The 17832-nt window shown below is 40.7% G+C and overlaps 1 protein-coding gene across 2 annotated transcripts in view; it reads right to left on the bottom strand.

Annotated features, from left to right (window-relative positions):
* Positions 1-17832, bottom strand: part of aff2 (AF4/FMR2 family, member 2) — a 213120-nt gene that overhangs the window by 73879 nt on the left and 121409 nt on the right. For both annotated transcript variants that reach the window (XM_042225097.1, XM_042225096.1), the window contains exons 8-9: positions 15842-15902; positions 9757-9811 (exon numbers count right to left, since the gene is read on the bottom strand). In XM_042225097.1, the coding sequence (XP_042081031.1) occupies positions 9757-9811; positions 15842-15902 (116 nt within the window). The remainder of the gene's footprint in view (positions 1-9756; positions 9812-15841; positions 15903-17832) is intronic.

Genomic DNA, 17832 nt, shown 5'->3' with positions numbered 1-17832 from the left:
CTGTCCCCCCCCCCCACACACTCTCTCTCTCTCTTGGAGGCCCATGATTAATACAACTTAATTTTTCTCCCCCTCTCCCCCCCCCACACACTCTCTCTCTCTCTAGGAATAAGGTGATTAACTGGACCAGTGAAGTTTCTGATAGATCGATGTGGAGCTGCAGGCTAGAACAACAAACCTCCTCAGATCTTTGGCTTTGGGAGGCTTGCAGGGCTCATGGAGAGGATCTATGTGTGAATATATTTAGCTGGCTGGTGGCTTTACTTGGATTTAAATAAAGAACAAACCAACCAGCATTTATTCACACAATCTCCTCTGTTATAACACGGCTGCGAGCATTGTTCCCGACAAAAAGGGACAAGCTGTTTTACCAAAAGCAACACGATTCAGACCTTAAAGCTTTTCCAGACGTATATGATTATATTTCTAAAATCCCCTCTTCGCTCGCCTTTCTCGTGTGGGTGCGAGACATCTCAATGTTTCACAGCGGGGCCGGCAATACGGTCTTAACAAGGCTTTAAACACCCCCACACCAATTTAAACAGGAAGCGAACAATGAATTCTTTGCTTGTCTTGTACGGTGTCACTTTACTTTCACGTGAGAGACTTTGTAAAAGCATTTCTAACACCTGAACTCAGTTCTTGAATTTATGATGCAACTCTTGCGAGGAGGTTGCGTTACTGAAAATACAGGAGCTGCTGGATTTTCACAAGTGGAACACAAAGAGACTGTATTTTAGCATCTTTCCCTCCGATGCCAGCTGGATTTGACACAGCAAGTCCACCGAACACTTTCCTGTTCGTGAACATTGTCAGTCTTTAATCTGTCCTGTTACATATACGAGCATTTCTGCTTGGTTTGATGGCTGTGATCTCAATCATGTCCAACAGACAGCTAACATATGAACAAGTGTGTTTCTTTGCGATGTGTTAGCCATGATAAGGACTCTGTTTACTCAGCTGCCTTTAAGCCCACGTAGTCACTTTAACACTTTGCATTTACTCGGCAGGCTTTTGAACTCACTGATCGATGCCTTTCTATACTTCCATTTGTTTGTGCTGTCTAGCTTGCTTTGACTCGTTGTTACGCGATATTTCTATTTCAAGGTTCGTTGGTAGCCTCTGCCCTTTCTTTTTTTTTTAAACTGCTGCTCTTCTGCAGGAAGTCTGCCAATCTCTGATGGAAGTCACAGCAGTGGACATGATCTGCACTCTGAGATCACCTAGCATTACGCCAAAAATGAACAATTGCATTTAGTTGCAAAACTGGTGATTATACAGGCACAAAAAACCTACCAAGGCTAAAAGTAAACATATTCATTTCAAAAACCCAATTTTGAGCTTTAATTAAAGTTGTAGTGAAAGCGGTGTCCTGACACTTGTCCCGTCGTCCTTGTTCTCTCCATAAACACCCACCGTTCACTTCTTTCAGCTTTTCTTTATTTATGAGGCTGCTTCGCAATTAAACCACCCAGGACTGTGATTTGAGGTCACCCTGTAACTATGTGCTTTAGATGATTAATAGGATGTTGCCACTGGATAGATAAAAGGTCAGAGCTGCTCACTTGTGCAACACAACATATTTTCTACACGTGTCGATTACACAGACTTAACGGCACCCCGAACACCAGCGTGGGTCTTTTTGTCGTAAAGCTCCGCTAATCAGATTTCCTTTGATGCTCTGGTTTCATGTTTCCTACCTAGTGCACATTCAAATCCTTGAGTACATCACTATGGTGTGTACTGGATTTCCAGCAGTTGAAGTGTTTTCTGTGCATTTTGTAGTCTGCATGCTCATTTGCATTCTGCAGTGCACGCCAAGAACCAAGCTAAACAGAAAGCCATTCACAGAAATACTGCTTCATAGTACTAACTGTATTATTTTATTGTTTTTTTGTAAAGCACTTTGGTATGCCTAAGGCTTTTAATGTGCTCTATAAATAAAGGTTGTTGTTGTTGTTGTTGTAGAAGCAAATGCTTTACTTCCTTGTTAGCTCCCTTCTTACAATCTGTGATCCGTCCAGAATATAGATGATATAGGAAGCCAATGCAAAGTGTTTTAAAATTATTTTGATAGAAAGAGGTTATGTGTGAGGATGTGTCACATAGCAGACCTTTTTCTTCATGTAAAGGCTCAGTCACAGTAAAAATGATCTGGCAACTGGTGATTACACTGACAGACTGATCGATTTCTATATATTTCTTTTTTTTATGCAACTGATTGCAAGTAGCTACAACAATGAAATATTCACCCAGAGGTTGAGTGTGCAACACCCTCAACATCTGGGCAACTTTGATATAAAAGTGACGCCACAGGTCACCTGGTGGGAGGCAACCTGTCTCCAAGCAATCATGGTCCAACTCAGACTGGCTGCAATCACTCTCAGACAGACTAGCAAAGGTTAGAAAATAACTACCATCTAATTTATACAATCAGCCTGAGTCAGTCTGAATGGATGAGTGCGACTTGTTTGTTGTTGTAGATTGACGAGGACTTATGTCATTTTGCTTTGCCAACCTGCAGCAACAACATCACTGTTGGTGAAAAAAATTATGTTTCAAATCTGTGAGAGTTTATTTGGACCTGTGTAGATTTGGGATTTATGCCAATTTGATATTTGCTGTATTAATACAAAAAAAACCAAACTATATTAACCCCATGAAATCACTGACTGATGCACTAACACTGTGCACTAACTGATAGTGGACTGAAAGCAGGTTGGTAGGCTGCTGTTTTATCGCTATCTCGACGCATCAAAGTTGCTTAAAAGAGTTCATTGCACATGCTCACAGTCATTGTAGTCGTGCCTCAGCCTCTCGTCCCTATTACGATCATAGTATAACTGAAATTTGTAATAAAATTTGTATTTCCTGCGCTTTCCCTGCTAGCAGAAGTCAAAACGTTTGCCATTACTATTGGCTGAACATTGATTGGCCTCAGCCAATTGGAACGCCAATGGCTTAATCCTTGGGCAAAGAACCCCGGTGACTGTGAAGGCATAGATAAAATAATACAGATCACAATGGTAACCAATGTCGGGAAAACTAAACTAAACCAACTTTTCAAACTAAAAAAAGGATATCAGCTTAATTCTATTTAAATGTTCCAGGTTCAAGACTCTTCGTGCTAATTCACTGCAGAGCTATTGCTAATGTTTCGACCAACACCTGTGAGTTTCCCATGGAGACAAAGCCAACTCTCTGCTCCATGCAGTGTGCATGCAGCTCAAGTTAGTTCATGCATGCAGCTCTTTTAACCTTTACCAACAGCTCTGTCAGGCTGGCATGTTTATCTCTTTAGACCTGATTTCCTCCACGGATTCATCCGAAAGCTGCGCAGCTAAAACTGATCTCCTCCAGCTGCATTTTCCTGAATTTAATATTATAGCGTCGTGTAACATTACTCAGCCTACGCACAAAACTCGTCTGCATTCAGTATTACTGTAGCTAAGCCACAGTGCAGCAGGCGTGATGTGTTTAAGGCTTCCTTTCTGCTAGACACTTTTCCCAGCTGCAACTGTGCCTTCATATAGAGATGGAACTTTTAAGCCCGACTTTGCTCTGACCAAGGTGATCTGTCATCACGAGCTCGCAGAGAGAAACACAGGCAGATAGAGACAAAGGACGGTCCTGCAGCGGTAATTGGGTTGCTGTTTTTCTGTCAGTTTCTAAAGTCATTAGGAACATCTCTCTTTTTTCTGCCCTCACTCCTTTCCTCTCCTCTTTCCTCATCTCCCCCTTCCTCTGCTCCTTCTTTCAATTCCCTCCTCTCCTCCATCTCCTTTTGCTCTGTGCCAAAAACATATTCATCATACTCCTCTGCTGCCCTCACAGTGTTGTGCCACGGCATACTAATGACACTGTGCATCTGTGTGTGTGTCTCTCTTACACACACACACTCTGTCAGCATGTGTTTATATTTATGTGTTTGCTGGTGTAAATGCTTGTGAGGCAACGTCTGCATGAGTACACTGTATGTGCATCTCCCTATGTATATGTGCGCAAATGTGTAGTACATGCAAGCATATATGTGTGTGTGTCAGTTATGAATGTGTGCGTGTTGTGTTTAACTTCAGGCTAAGAAAGCTTGATAATACACCGTGCACTCATTTGCCATAAGCCTGTTAAGAGCATGCACGGAAAAATGCCACCAAATACATCTCAGCCTCGCTGTCATCTGGTTTTCTTTCCCTCTTTCTCCGTCTTTTCCTCCTGTCTGTGTTGTTTTCACTCTGTTTGGTCTCTCTCCCTCTAACTTATTCAGTTCCTTTCATTCTTTCGCACCTCCCTCTCTGTTTATCTAAATCAATCCCAGTGTCTGTCTTGCACACAGGCTGACAACAAAATAAAAAATACAGAGCGTGAGAGAGAAAGAGAGCGACTGAATGTATGGTGAAAACAGTCGAATTAGACTTAATCCTGTGTCCTTTTTGCATAAACTGCATATATTTTGTGTTTTTATATCAAAATGTCAAATATCTCTTTCGCTAACACACATAAAAATAAAATTTGCACAGACAAATGAAGCCTGTAGTTTTTGTTACCTACACACAAACAATACAACAAACAGTCCCTCATACACTGCTGCCTTTCCCCTCGCTCTTTTTAATTCTGCTGGGACTTGACAATATGTCAGCCACAAATGGGAGATTGGAGGAAAACCATTTGTGTTTGAAACTTTGCTGCATAAATAAAATCCATAGAGGATGTTTCCAGCCCCTGTCAAGGTGTTGGCTGCTTGGCTTCATCTTCAAATGGTTCAATTAATTCTGAGTAAAACAGGTTTTCGTTTTTTCTTAAATACAGAAAGACAGAAAAATCCAGTTTTAACGTAAAGGTGTTCAGACACTTCGTTAAATCACCTTTAGCAGCAACGCCAGCCTCAAATCTTCGCTTCTTGTTATCTGAGATTTCTTTTGGTGTTTCTTTTATCCTGTCTCCCTCCCATCACCCCCGGCTGGTCACGGCAGATGCCCCCCCCTCCATGACCCTGGCTCTGGCTGGAGGTTTCTTCCTGTTAAAAGGGAGTTTTTCCTTCCCACTGACTGTTGGGGTTTTCTCTGTACAGTTGTAGAGTCTATGCCTTACAAAGCATCTTGAAATCTTTGTTTTCTTTTATTTGGCGGTATATAAATAACATTTTATTTAATTTAATTGAAATTCTTGAGCCTTTTGGGAATCTTCTATACGACTGTCTGTGACCTTCTATAATGTTCTCCCGCCTCCACGTCCTGTCAGGATCTTTTAGAACCGAGGAGGTTCTTTAGTACCTCAAACCAAGGGAACTGCTGATAGTTCCAAACAACTTCTGTTTCAAACATCATACTTTCAGCACTGCAGAAACATACTTGCAATTTTCCCCAGATCCATGCTTTTACACAATTCTCTCTCGCAGGTCTAAAGTCAATTCGCTCATGACTCCCAAAGCTTGTTATTCACTCTGACACACTATCAGCTACGACTGCTATATCCAGTCATTTTGGCACATTTACGTGAAGTTATTGAAGTACCTCAAGAACAGCTGAGAAAGACCAAATGTCATGTTAAAGGAGCGGAAAACCTTTTCAAAGATGGTGTTTCTTAGTTATTTCTCAGAAATTAATTAAATGATGGTGTCTTACGTGTAGACTGATGATAAAATAAATAATTGAATCTAGTTCAACAAGACAAAATGCTGATGTCACTTATTGGTTCAGGACACCGTAAGTTAAGGCCTCAGTGTGACTGATGCCACATTCATTAGAAGGGTAGAGCCGCCTGTGTCAGCACAGTCAAAGTGGCCACACATCTTATTTTAACCCATAAGAATATAGAAAGCAATGAGAATATGAAGGAGGAAATCAGCTATAGAACAAACTGTTTTTGTAGCAGGCTTTATTTCTTTATATGGATAAAGCTGTGCATATGGAGAATGAGTGGCCAACAAGAACGGCAGTTTTTGGCGCTTCTACCTTGGCTTCATTTTTCAGCTTTGGCTGAAGGTGGCGTATATGACAAGTAGGACTCGCTAGTTGTTCCAAATCTCATTCGATTGGATAAATATATGCATACAAACTCAGTGCAAACGATGCAAGCAATCAAATGTATACAATCATATGAAAAAGAAAGTTTTTCACAGTACTCTGAGGTTTGCAGACAATCGTTCATGGATATCTTATTTATGGTCTCGCTATAATATTTTGGTTGAGTTCTGGACTTTGACTGAATCATTGTAGATTTGTTGCTGTGTTTGGGATCACTGTCAGACAGACGACCTCACATTTGACTCCAGAATATGATGATTACAAGGTGCCCAGGTCCTGTGGCTGCAAAACAAGACCAAATCATCACCCCTCCAGCACCGTGCTCGACGGGGTGTTTGTACTGTCGTAGATGGCCAAACATCTCCACTTCTGTCTTGTCTGTCCAAAGGACGTTGTTCCATACGTCTTACAGTTTGTGTGCAGACCTAAGCTGCGATTCCATTTCTTTTTCTTTTAGAGAGAAGACGTTTTCTCCTGGAAACCTTTCCAAACAAGCCATAGTTGTTCAGTATTTTTCTAATTATGCTGCCACTCAGTGCAATTCTGAATGCACACATTACACAAACTTAAACCATTATAAATGACCTGCCATCATTTATAATTATAATATCTACCATCATGGTTATTATACAATCAGAAGGCCAGTTAAAATGGGATGAGAGGAATCGGTATCTTCATTAACAGAAAACATCTCACAGACTCTTTGATGAGCGCTGATATCTGTGTGCACAGTGGGGAGGGGGCAGCAGCACGACCCCCACTGACTGCTTTGAACTCATCTCTGGCATCATTAGCGCGTGATGACAGTGATTAGAGGAGAAAGGGCCACCGTGCCAATTTCCATACTGAAAAACAAGACAGGAAGAGCAGGACGACCGCACGCAAATATGCAAAGTTTCCCAGAGTGACAAAGCCGACCTCTTTAGTCAGTGAATAGTGGATAAAAAATGCTGATACACCCCACAACAGGACACATCACCGCTCCAAGGTTTGTAAACATCAGACCAGTGATGGAGAAGCTACCGCCAATACTGACATTCTGACCTTTAATGACTACGCTTGGTGTTTTTTAGCCCCAGAATTAGCATGCAGAGCCACCAGAACACTAACTGACCTACTGTATTTAATTACAAACACTTAATAAATTGAACAATTTAAAAAGCTATTACAGAATGACGAATTAAATTAGCATCTAAATGATTCATTACAAAACTTAAAGTAAAAACCAAAAGATCGCCAGTAATTAGTCACTCAATAAAGTCAATAAATAAAGTACAGGAGGAGCCTTCACTTTCTTTTCTCCGTGTCTGCTACTGGAACATCTCACTTTCCTGCATGTCTGTGTTTGGTTTATTGCATTTTAATAGGAAAAAATAAACAATCTCACCAGAAATTACATGTATTAGTTTTCCTGAAGCTTTTGATCATATTGCACATTTTCTTCAGCATGAAGTTGCACAATGTTAGTCTTGATGTGTAGTGTGAGATAAATGTCAGGTTAAACTTACAGTTATTATGTAATAATAACAACAACTAACTGACTCTTCTAAAGTGTAAATGTCAGCCAGTATTTATACTGTAAAACCTGAGTCGTTCCCCCCTGCACCCTGCATGACTTCAGTATAAACCTGTAGCCAGCTTTGTTGTACTTTGATTTCCAGCTGTTTGTGACATCACAGTGAGGGGGCAGCTTGCAATCAGATTTGGTCTTCCTTAGCGCCTCGTCCCTGAGCCTGGCCTGTCAGATCTGTGACCCAGCTTTTCGTGTATTGTTGATTTCTTATGTTAATATTATGTTAAAATCACGTGTTCTCCATAAGAAAGGGTAGAGTTAAGTTATTTTGTAATAGTCATGAGCAGTGTTGTTCAAGTTACTTGAAAAAGTAATTAGTTACTTATAACTGATTACTTCTCCAACAAAGTAATCCTGTTACACTACTGATTACTTATTTTGAAAAGTAATTAGTTACATAGTTTCTTAGTTATTTTTCAAAAAATTCTCTTTTTAAAATTGTTTAATTAGTTTAAAATTTTTAATGTTATGCACATTGCATCAAGTAAAAATTGAATTATATGCAACAGTCTTTGACTTGAAGAAATTCTTTAACATTTAAACCTATTTTCTGCATATTCCAGCATATAAGATTTGAAGTTACATTTTTCACTGCAGAAAGAAGTTTGTGTACGGCGGACACTAATGTTTTTAATCACTTTTTACGCAATAAACCGTAAAGTACTATAAGTCCGTCCACATTTTTAATGCTGCATGGTCGTACTCTCTCCTGCACTCCATATTATCCATTGTTGAGCTGCACACGTCTGTTGCTGCCACGGACGTCGCACACTCGAACGTCATTATCATTAGACGCTCTCACGAACAAAATCACGGTTTAGTAACGTAGCGTGCTTACAGGAAAGTAACAGTAATCTAACTTATTTTGCAATAGTAATCCATAACATTAATTGTTACTTGAAAGAAGTAATCAGATTACAGTTAATTGTAAAATGTTACTGCCCATCTCTGCTCATGAGATAATGTTAAGTTTGGGTTACGTTTCCACTCAGGCCTTCTGTGTTAGTTGTCGTGTGTTTCTTGTCTGCGTGTTTCATGCTGTCAAGCCTGAGTTGTCATGTCTGCGTCTCTCAGTGTTTCCTGTTTTATTTTGAAGAGTCAGGTGTCTCTTGTTTTACCTCCCCTGCGGTGTCATTATGTTGATTTGTGTCAGCTGTGTCCCCAGGTCTTTCCACTTTCCCTGATCACCTCTTGTGTGTATTTAGTCTGTGTGGTCCATTCAGTCTTTGTCAGGTCGTCTGTTTTCTTCCCTTCATGTCAAGTTTCAGGTCATTCGTGATTCTGTTCAGGTTGTGCTCAAGTTTCGTGTTCGTGTTTATTCGTCATATTCATGTCTTTGTCACAGTCATCAAAAATTCTATTTTTTTTCCAGTTTAGGTTTTAGTTTAGTTTTTGCCCCGCTTCGCCTTTTGCTTTTTTTTTTGTATTCATGCTAATCAGCCTCAATAAACGGCTCGTGTTTTGTTTAAACTTGTGTTTTGTCTCCCTCCGTGTCCTGCGTCTTGGTCCAGATGACATGACCCGACTTTGCCGTGTCATTCATGAAGAACAAAATAACTCTGGGCACGGCACTGACATCCAGCACCTATAAACAGTGTTACTCCTTCTGATTTTTATTTAATGCTTCATAAACAGGAAGCAATCATTTTGAGGAAAATGCAACTGCAATATATAAAATCAAAGGTTCATTTATCCATATAATGAATGGTTAAAGAAAAGCGCTTGATATAAACTGAATGCAAACCAGTCAATTCCATTAAATCTAACATTTTACAGTGTACTCATGTAACTCATAGGAAGATTTACATGTGATCCTATTACTTAAAGTAAGTCTTTGAGTATGTGGGCACTTTGGGGGCTCAGTATCCTTCATATGGAGTCCACTGTCAAAGCTGATGCAAGTTTCTAAGTATCTATCTTTTAAGCTACTGTAATACAAGACATTAAGTGACAAATGGAAGGAAAAATGAGGACGAATTATGCTTTCAGAAACACTGACAACTCCCAGATGAATGAATTAACAAATGTGACCCAACCACAGCTGAATTTACTGGGTGCTATGCTAGTAGATGAAACGCTGAAGGACAGATGGAGGAGAAGCCGGAGCGAGGGATCATATGCAGCAGCTGAATAAGAGGACGGACAGCAGAGGGAGCTCACCTGTTGTTCGGCCTCTTCCTCGTCGCTGCTGATCTTCAGGTCATCCTCCAACATTCTGCACAGAGACACAGAGACACGTGTTATTGCGGCCGTGACCTCCTGTCTGCTTGCATTAGTTCGATTATGGCAAGTTGTGATCTGCGATTCCCTTTCAAGAGCCTTTTTTTTGGTCAACGGATTAATTACACAGCAAAAAAAAGCAGCGAGCTGGTGGTTCATGTTGGGGAATGAGGAAGCGGACATTCACAGCTAAAAACCTACCAGATGTTCAGCTTTTAGAGCTCAGGGATTGTTTTTTCACCTGGAAACTTTCTGTCTGACAACTGCTGACCTACGGCCAAGAATTTCTTGGAAACAAAAGAGGAGGTGCTCGGCAGACACGGGCCCTTCATCACGATTGCACGCTGATTTTTTAAAGAGGTTTCTAATTGGAAAAAGAACCTGGTCGCTGCCCTGTTTCTCCTATTCTCGTGTTTGCTTTGCTCTCCCCGTGCGAGAGATCAACTGCTAACAATACAGCTCCAATGAAAGAGATATATAAGGCGCAGTCGATAACATGACCTCCCTCACAGCATCACCTGCTCCTTACCACACAAATTATTCAGTATTTATGTGCTGTGGATTGGCAAGTTCCCATGTTTTATTGCTTTATATAAACCCTCCACACAAACTACTGTTATTTTAAGCTTGCACTGCTATTGTTATGACAGGAGAATCCCCTAAAGGGATTTTTACTGCCTCACGAACCACTCTTGTCAGTGCTTGCACCGCTAAAAAATACTCCCCAGTGTTGTGGTGTTTTCAGATGGGGCTGTATGAGTCGTGAATAACCGAAGCACAATAAGAAAAAGCTTTGCAGATAAGGGGCACGGCGCTGCACACGGCGATGATAGATATGTTTGAATGAATGAATAATGGATTCATATTTTATTTCATAAGAAGGGACAGATGGAGAGAGAGAGATAGTGAGTGAGATGGAGATGATAATGATGGGGAAGTGAAGGGGAGCGAGTGGTGGTGGCAGCGACTGAAAGAGAGGGAGATGCAGGCTGAATAGAGAGAGAGGGAGAGAGAGCGAGGAAGGGAAGCATGGCAGGGAAATGAATAAAATGCACAAGAGAGAATAAGGAGGACAGACGCACTCAGATATAAATGAGTTATGGACTAAAGCATCCATGACATGCAGAGCTTAGAAAGCAGAACATCACATTTCTGCTAGGTGCAGATGCTCTTAATTGCCTTTATAAAATTGAGTCCTTTTATTGGTAAAAGTTCAGCGCTACCAGAGCTCCATCACTCGAGGAGGAGCCACAATCAAAGCCACGCTAAGCTAATTACTCAATACTTCCACATGTGCATCTGCTCACCCTGCAAATCTAAATGTACACACGGTTGCCTGGACACTCGTCTCCCTGGAGCACAGCGTAGCGCTCAGCAGATAAAGAGCCACAGTTTTCCCTCCGGAGACCAAAACAGTGCGTAAAGTGGAAGTTGGATGGAGTGGACGGATAACGGTACGCTAACGTGTTCATCGTCTTAGCATAAGTTCACTGTCAGAGTTAAGATTATGTCTTCTTCATCACATTCGCAAGACTTTCAGAAAACTTGACCTCTGACCTGGAGGTCGAGGTCCCTGAGATTCAAAATCCGAGGTTTATACAGCTGATCACTGAAACTGTAAACTAATTTGGGTCATAGTTTGTTGTCTTTTAAGCAAAACGTTAGCTGTGAATGATTAACACCGTGATTACTTACTGTACATGGTAGAAAAAAAATCTCTACCACGTAATGCAACAACACCTGCTTCATTTTAGCTTTAAGCTACTTCCTGTATCAGGTTTAGATTTATGAATTCACCTTTTTGCATTTTCTATCTGATTGAGTTTCTTCTTTGGTATAATCTTTTATCTTTCTGAACTATTTTTTTTTCTGATATTGATATTAGATATGTTTTTAATCTTGTTTTTCATGTTTTGACTGCGATAAAGTATTTCTTCTTATTATTATTAATAACTGCATTTTAAAAACAAATGTTGAGGAAGGTTTTGGCAGGCTGCTATTTTAGACTTTACCTGCGTAGTAATACCACCACCTGGACTCCAGTTTTATGGTTAATGATTGCTGGACACCAAAGGTAGCACTTTTCCAATGATAATGTAGGGGTTTGTGTTCTACCTGTAAAGAAACTGGTAATGATTTTTGCTGTAAACTTATTTAACTGGCATTTTTGGCACTTTAGAGTTCCTCCTCCTATTTGGGATTCTTCAAGTGGTTTGTTTATCCTTTCTAATGTCTCTGGCTTTGTAAAGCTGAAATGACAAGCTTTCATTAGCTCTCGCTAACTAGCTAGCTAGCTTAGCTCAAAATGTATTTGGCAAAATGGCTCAAGTTAGCATAAGTGGGGTTCAACTGTGTCTGTGACTTATTTTTTAAGTGTCAGACAACTTTACTTAAAGTGTACTGCAGTAAAAAGTCTTTAAGCGTTTTTTAGCATTATATTTTATTTTATACAAAGCGCTTTTTGTTGACAAATGCACCCTAACCAAGGTGGTCAAAGGAGCTTTCAAAGAAAAGCGTCTGGACTTCTTTAAGTTGCTTGAAGACGTTTCACCTCTCATCCAAGAAGCCTCTTCAGTTCTAAGATCAAATGGCGGAGACTCCCAGATTTAAACCCAGTGGGAGTTTCCCCCCAAAGAGGGACAAAGGACCCCCTGATGATCCTCTAATCACATCAGCCAAGGTGTGAAAATGGGTGTGGGTCCCAATCAGCCAGGGTTTCGGGTGAGAGATCAGGGGGTTCTTTGTCCCTCTTAAGGGGGAAACTCCCACTGGGTTTAAATCTGGGACTCTCCGCCATTTGACCTTAGAACTGAAGAAGCTTCTCGGATGAGAGGTGAAATGTCTTCAAACAACTTAAAGAAGTCCAGACGCTTTTCCTTGAAAGTTCCTTTGACTACAATGACCTGGATGACTGAGAACCTTCACAGACACTAACCAAGGTGTTATCTGTGTTTCTGAGCCAGCAAAGCTCAAAAACTGGTTCACTAAAGGAGGCTTTTTCATGCATTTGCCTAAATGAATATCATGTGATTGGATCACAGTGTCACAAAACTTCTTACTCACTGCTCTATCGACTATAATGAAACAGCAGAATTCACTGTGTTTTTCTTATTGGGCATTAAGGTACTGAGCCTGGAGAAGGATTACAGCTGGATGAGTTTTCTGTAAAGCCAGACATAGTAAACATTCAGCAAAGAATATAGCAATTAGCCTAAACAGCTCATTTACTGTTGAATAAGACGAGGTAGGCCTATTCATTATCGAGAACATTTTACGCCTGTTGAGCATCACAGTGAAAACAGAGAATGGCCTAATGGCAGCAGTAAACTAGGCATTGTTTTTAACCAATAACAATTATTTCACCCTAATAAACAAAGCAGCATTTATGTTTGAATACAAGATTGGGGAAAAAATTGCACTGTGGGGTATACATGAGTAATCAACAGGAAAGGGCTTATCAGCTTTGAAAGCTTAGCATAAAACGGCACAGAAAGCACTGCAGCTCCCACAGACTTCATCCTAATGGAGATATAATTAACTATTTAACTGCATATCTAAAGTGAAGGAAATGAGAACTTACATTTTGACCTGGGACTTTAATCAAACCATCCAGCTGAATTACCGCTAACTTACAAGACTGCCTTGACTTTTTCTTAAGTTGCAGGATTTTTGCATCATCTCCTACCCATCAAGTCTTTTTTAGGAGAGTGCTTTTTGACGCCATCCTCACCAAATACTCTCTAACCCTTAAATGAGGTTTTTAATAAAGTGTATAAATAATGCATCACACTTGACACTTAAAAACTCTCATTAGATGTAGTAACACGAGAGTTGTACTACTTTATATGATATGGTGTGACAGCAGATCAAAATCCTCTTCCTTAGATACTGAAATATCTTTAACAAGGAGACTAGCGTGTGCAGGACAGCAACCATTAAAGACAGCAACAGGTCAGCACGGTCGCAGACCTGGTCCCTGACTTCAAAGCCACCATTTCAAAGGCTACGAGACAGCGAACACACTGTTGCAATAATTTTATTTGTGGCTCAGTCTTCAAACACTGTTTTTCCCGGTGTTACAGTAGCACTGCAGAGATTAGACTTTTAGGGAATAGGACAGAAAAAATATGGGTCATAGTATTATCATCTTTGGCACTACAGAGTTCCTCCTCCTATTTGGGATTTTTCAAGTGGTTTGTTTATCCTTTCTAATATCTCTGGCTTTGTAAAGCTGAAATGACAAGCTTTCATTAGCTAGCTAGCTAGCTAGCTAGCTTAGCTCAAAATGTATTTGGCAAAATGGCTAAAGTTAGCGTAGCTGGCGTTCAACTGTGTCTGTGATTATTTTTAAATGTTAGACAACTTTATTTAAAGTGTACTGCAGTAAAAAGTGTTGAAAAAACTACAAACATTCCACAGCTTTGTTCTTTGTTCTGCAAAAAGCAGCTTGCTACATTGTTACAGCATTATACTGTATATAATAAAGACTTATTTAAAAAGAAATTTCTGTGTAATTAAACAGTTTGTGGCTGCTGATAAACTTTACATGCAAGCTATTTTAAAGAATTATGAAACCCTGATATGAATAAGCAAAAGAGAAGAGATGGATACATATATAGACGGAGTTTAATTTTAACTTGTTTAATTAGTTAAGAAACAACTTTCAGGATAAAGTCTAAGTATATTTAGCAGATGTATTGCTGACTCATTTACTGACCACCCCTTCTTCTCACATTTTAGATTACTAGGTTGCCAGTTAGTGTCGTTTTCCATGATTGAAAGAACAATGGAGAGGATGGAGAGGCAGGTAAGGTGGTAGTTGGTATACAAGTCACATGACTTCTGACTCCTATCTGGTTCCACAGTTTTCAGACTTTCTTATATGTCACTTTTCAGTTTGAGTTAGGGAAACCGCTGCTATTTGCAACAAGCTTCTCCACCAATTTCTTGACACAATTTCAGACATGGAATAGCCAATAACACAGCAGAGAGGTCCAGCTTAATGACTCAAAGCAACAGATGAGCAGGTGCTAGCAAGTGGATGAGTTATTAAAAAAAATCATATAATCACAGCTGATATGACAGGGGAAAAACTCTCCATAGAAGTCAAAACCATCTTTGTACCCGGCTGTAAATATGTTGGACATTTTAACATGGGAGTCTGTGGGGACTTATCTGGAGCAAACCTCAAGCAGCACCTATTGGAACTGCAGTTTTTGCCATCTGGGGCACCTTTCAAGCCTTTCAAAGCGTCAGTCATAAAAGGGGAAAAAGTCACCCCGTATATAGTTGTCATGAAATGAGGAAATTCACTTTCAAGGTTAAAAACTGATTTTTTTGTACCAGGCTGTAAACATGTCAGTTTCATCTGTGAAGTTGGGGATTGATTTGCCTCTGGAGAGCCTAAAGGGGTGTCTGGAGAAACTGACGTTTTTTACACTTTACGTTAGCTTGATGTTTCATGCCCAGAGGTTAGCGCTTGGCTTGAGATGAGCTGAGAGACGCAGCAGTTTGATCTTACTGACACTGTTAAAATATGAACCGCCTCAAATCCAGATCAGGGTAAGTTGGGTTAAGTTACCACTGCAGGAGCTAAGCTGGCTAGCTAGCGTAATGACACTCAGTTTTATCCTTCCTTTCTCACTTGCTCTTGCGTTTTTGACTCGTTAAGCTCGTCGCGAGCAAACGTGCAGTGCAAACCGGGGTCATAACGCGGCCTTACGAGTGGAGATTTGTGCCTTTCCACTCTCATCCTGCCGTACAGCTCTGTGAGTGATGCGTGGAGTGGGTTGCAGCCAGAGATGTTGCAATATGCTCCTGGCTCACGTTAAATTAATGTAGCTGCACTTTCCCGCTCTGATCCACACAATCTTTTTTTTCTCCTCCTACCACCAGTGAATTTCATCCAAGAGTCAAGTTTAATTTTACCTTGAGGCAAACGCAGCAGAAGCAGCAGCAGCAGGTCAGAAATTCTCAGTTTCTCTGTGTGTGTGTGTGTCAGAGAAAAAGAGAGAGATATACTCACGACTTCTGCGGTGCAGTTGGTGGTTTAGCAGCAGGCTTGTTAGCTGATACAGTACATCGCTCTGCAACACAACAGAGGACATTCAATCACTGTATCACAGTTTTGCATGTGTCAAGACTTGTGTCTGTGTGTGTTGATTAGTGTTTGACAGGAAGCCAAACTCACATCACTGTAGACCAGCAGTACTGTCACATTGGAAAATATGACACTCTGTTCCAGTGTGTATCTGTTTGCTTTGGTAACAGGATTGTGGGGTAAAAACAGTAAGTAAATGTCCTTTTGCAATAAAAGTCAAACTGAAACACTCTGACAAAAACGAGGAGATTATTTATTTTCCAAGTGGATATACAGAGGAGTCTGTGAACAGAATCCTTTTTGCTGTATTTCATATTCCAGTCAGTCGTATTTCTTCTTTTCTTACACAGAGAGGAAAAACCTGCCAGTGGGGAAATGCTTGAGCTTTATATACGGCACAAATAACTCAAAACACTACAAGATGGATTTAACAAAGAGCAACAACCTCAGAAAAGCTTTTCATGATCTGATCAACCCTGGGAGTCGGAAATACTGTAAGGTACTACATGCAGTACTGGGTGAAGTTAGCATAGAGTCCTGTGAAAAAGGAAAGTTTCCACAGGACTGTGAATAACTAAATGCATCCCATGATTCAGTAGCTTGTAGAACCACCTTTTCCACCTTTTGCAGCAATAACCTGAAGTAATCGCTTTTTGTATGACTTTATCAACCTGTGGCAAAACAGTTTTTCCTCTCTGCTTGATAGTATGTTAAAAACGGATGCAATGGATGACCAGCTAGACTCAACTATGGAGCTTTTTGACAGTGGTATGGCGTGTTGCTTTATTCTGACTGATTCATAATGACCTATTTTGTGGTTTCAGAGGTGTCTCAACCGATGGAAGAACACACACAAACACAGGAGCCCAGAGGCCACCGGTGAAATAGAAAACTGTATTTAAGGTGTTTTTCAACCTCTAACACCATCACCATTAACCAGACGTGTTATCTGTAAATATGCGGTATATCCATAAGGTCTTAGGAATCAAAGCTTTTTACACCTGGTTCTGATATGCAATCTGCATTTGGACGCATTATCTACATAATCACATCTGATTGTTAGCATTAACACCTTGTTTTAATTATTGTCTCATTATCTCAAATCAGCCTGGAATGTGATCAGATAAAATGGTAAATGGCCTGTATTTGTATAGCGCTTTATACTAGTCCCTATGGACCCCAAAGCGCTTTACACATCCAGTCCTCCACCCATTCACACATTGTAGCCACAGCCACCCTGGGGCGCACTGACAGAGGGGAGGCTGCCGGACACTGGCGCCACCAGGCCCTCTGACCACTACCAGTAGGCAACGGGTGAAGTGTCTTGCCCAAGGACACAACGACTGAGACTGTCCAAGCCGAGGCTCGAAACAGCAACCTTCCAATTACAAGGCGAACTCCCAACTCTTGAGCCACAATCGCCCCAGATCTAGATATGTAAATTACTCCGGCCCACCTGGCTGACTTATCAACAATTTAATCTATTACTTTGTGCAACTTCCACCACCAACACAGGTTTTTAGATATCTAATCGTATAAACATCTTTATAGGGGCCTGTTATTCTTATTTCCAGCTCTGTATTTTTCTTCCTAAATCATACTAGAGGATTCACATGATTCACAGTTTAAAATAAGCCATATTTATGTTATACAACAGCCCGATTGCCCAGGTCCCACAGGTTGGTTAGCAGCCAACTGACAACCACCTCTCGCTAGGGGACCTCCGTATTCCCCAGACGGTTGTGAGTGGATGTTGAAGGTTGCTGGCAGCTGCTATGGAGGATCTGGGAGCAGCACAGTCTTCTCACAGTGCCTGATTTAAGCGAGTGACATCCAGCAACCACTTGCCAATCACTTACAGAATACCAGTGGTTGCCAGGGGGGTTGTCAACATGTTTGTGTCACTGAGCTCACTG

This window comes from Haplochromis burtoni, unplaced genomic scaffold (assembly GCF_018398535.1).
Source record: "Haplochromis burtoni strain Fernald_Lab_line unplaced genomic scaffold, NCSU_Asbu1 Contig_159, whole genome shotgun sequence".
In the NCBI taxonomy this organism is placed as follows: domain Eukaryota; kingdom Metazoa; phylum Chordata; class Actinopteri; order Cichliformes; family Cichlidae; genus Haplochromis; species Haplochromis burtoni.
Note: the sequence above shows the minus strand (reverse complement) of the source record. Positions and strands in the feature narration are given on the sequence as shown.